Genomic DNA, 536 nt, shown 5'->3' on the forward strand with positions numbered 1-536 from the left:
TGAACCCTCGCATTCCATTAACACCTCCACCTCTCCGCTCATAAACAGGCTCTTCTGATCCAAGAAGGTCATACTTTTTCCGACTCTCTTCATCACTCAAACATTGAAATGCCTTTGATACCATCTTAAATGCCTCCTCAGCCCCTGGGGCCTGGTTCTTATCTGGATGGACCTTCAAAGACAACTTCCTATATGCCTTGCGAACATCTTCAGCAGTACAACTCTTCTCCAAACCCAATATCTCATAATAGTCTTTCTTCCTCTTAATCTCCCGGACCACAGTGACCTGCTCCTCTGTGTAGGTAGCTGATGTGGTGGATGAGGAGGATGAAGATGGACCAGCCGGAACCCTGCGGCGAGGGCCATTTTGGGAGGGCTTCGAAGGATTTTCATTGGTGGATTCATCAGTTTTCTTGTCTTCTGGTTGCGAAGCATTTAGATTCAACAAAAGATCATCAATTTCAATAGATGGGTCTAATCTACGAGCTTTATTGAGAAATTTCAGGGCACGGGTTCTGTCGCCAGATTCAATCGAA

At 45.7% G+C, this 536-nt stretch overlaps 1 protein-coding gene across 1 annotated transcript; it reads right to left on the reverse strand.

Annotated features, from left to right (window-relative positions):
• Positions 1 to 3: 3 nt before the first annotated feature.
• On the reverse strand, positions 4 to 532 carry LOC105155333 (chaperone protein dnaJ 49; the record flags this gene model as incomplete). The annotated part of the gene is made up of 1 exon (XM_011071206.1): positions 4 to 532. A coding segment is annotated over one exon (529 nt), but the record flags the coding sequence as incomplete, so codon positions are not given.
• Between the last annotated feature and the right edge of the window lie 4 nt (positions 533 to 536).

The sequence above is a fragment of the Sesamum indicum genome, unplaced genomic scaffold (genome assembly GCF_000512975.1).
Source record: "Sesamum indicum cultivar Zhongzhi No. 13 unplaced genomic scaffold, S_indicum_v1.0 C03381, whole genome shotgun sequence".
NCBI classification, from domain to species: domain Eukaryota; kingdom Viridiplantae; phylum Streptophyta; class Magnoliopsida; order Lamiales; family Pedaliaceae; genus Sesamum; species Sesamum indicum.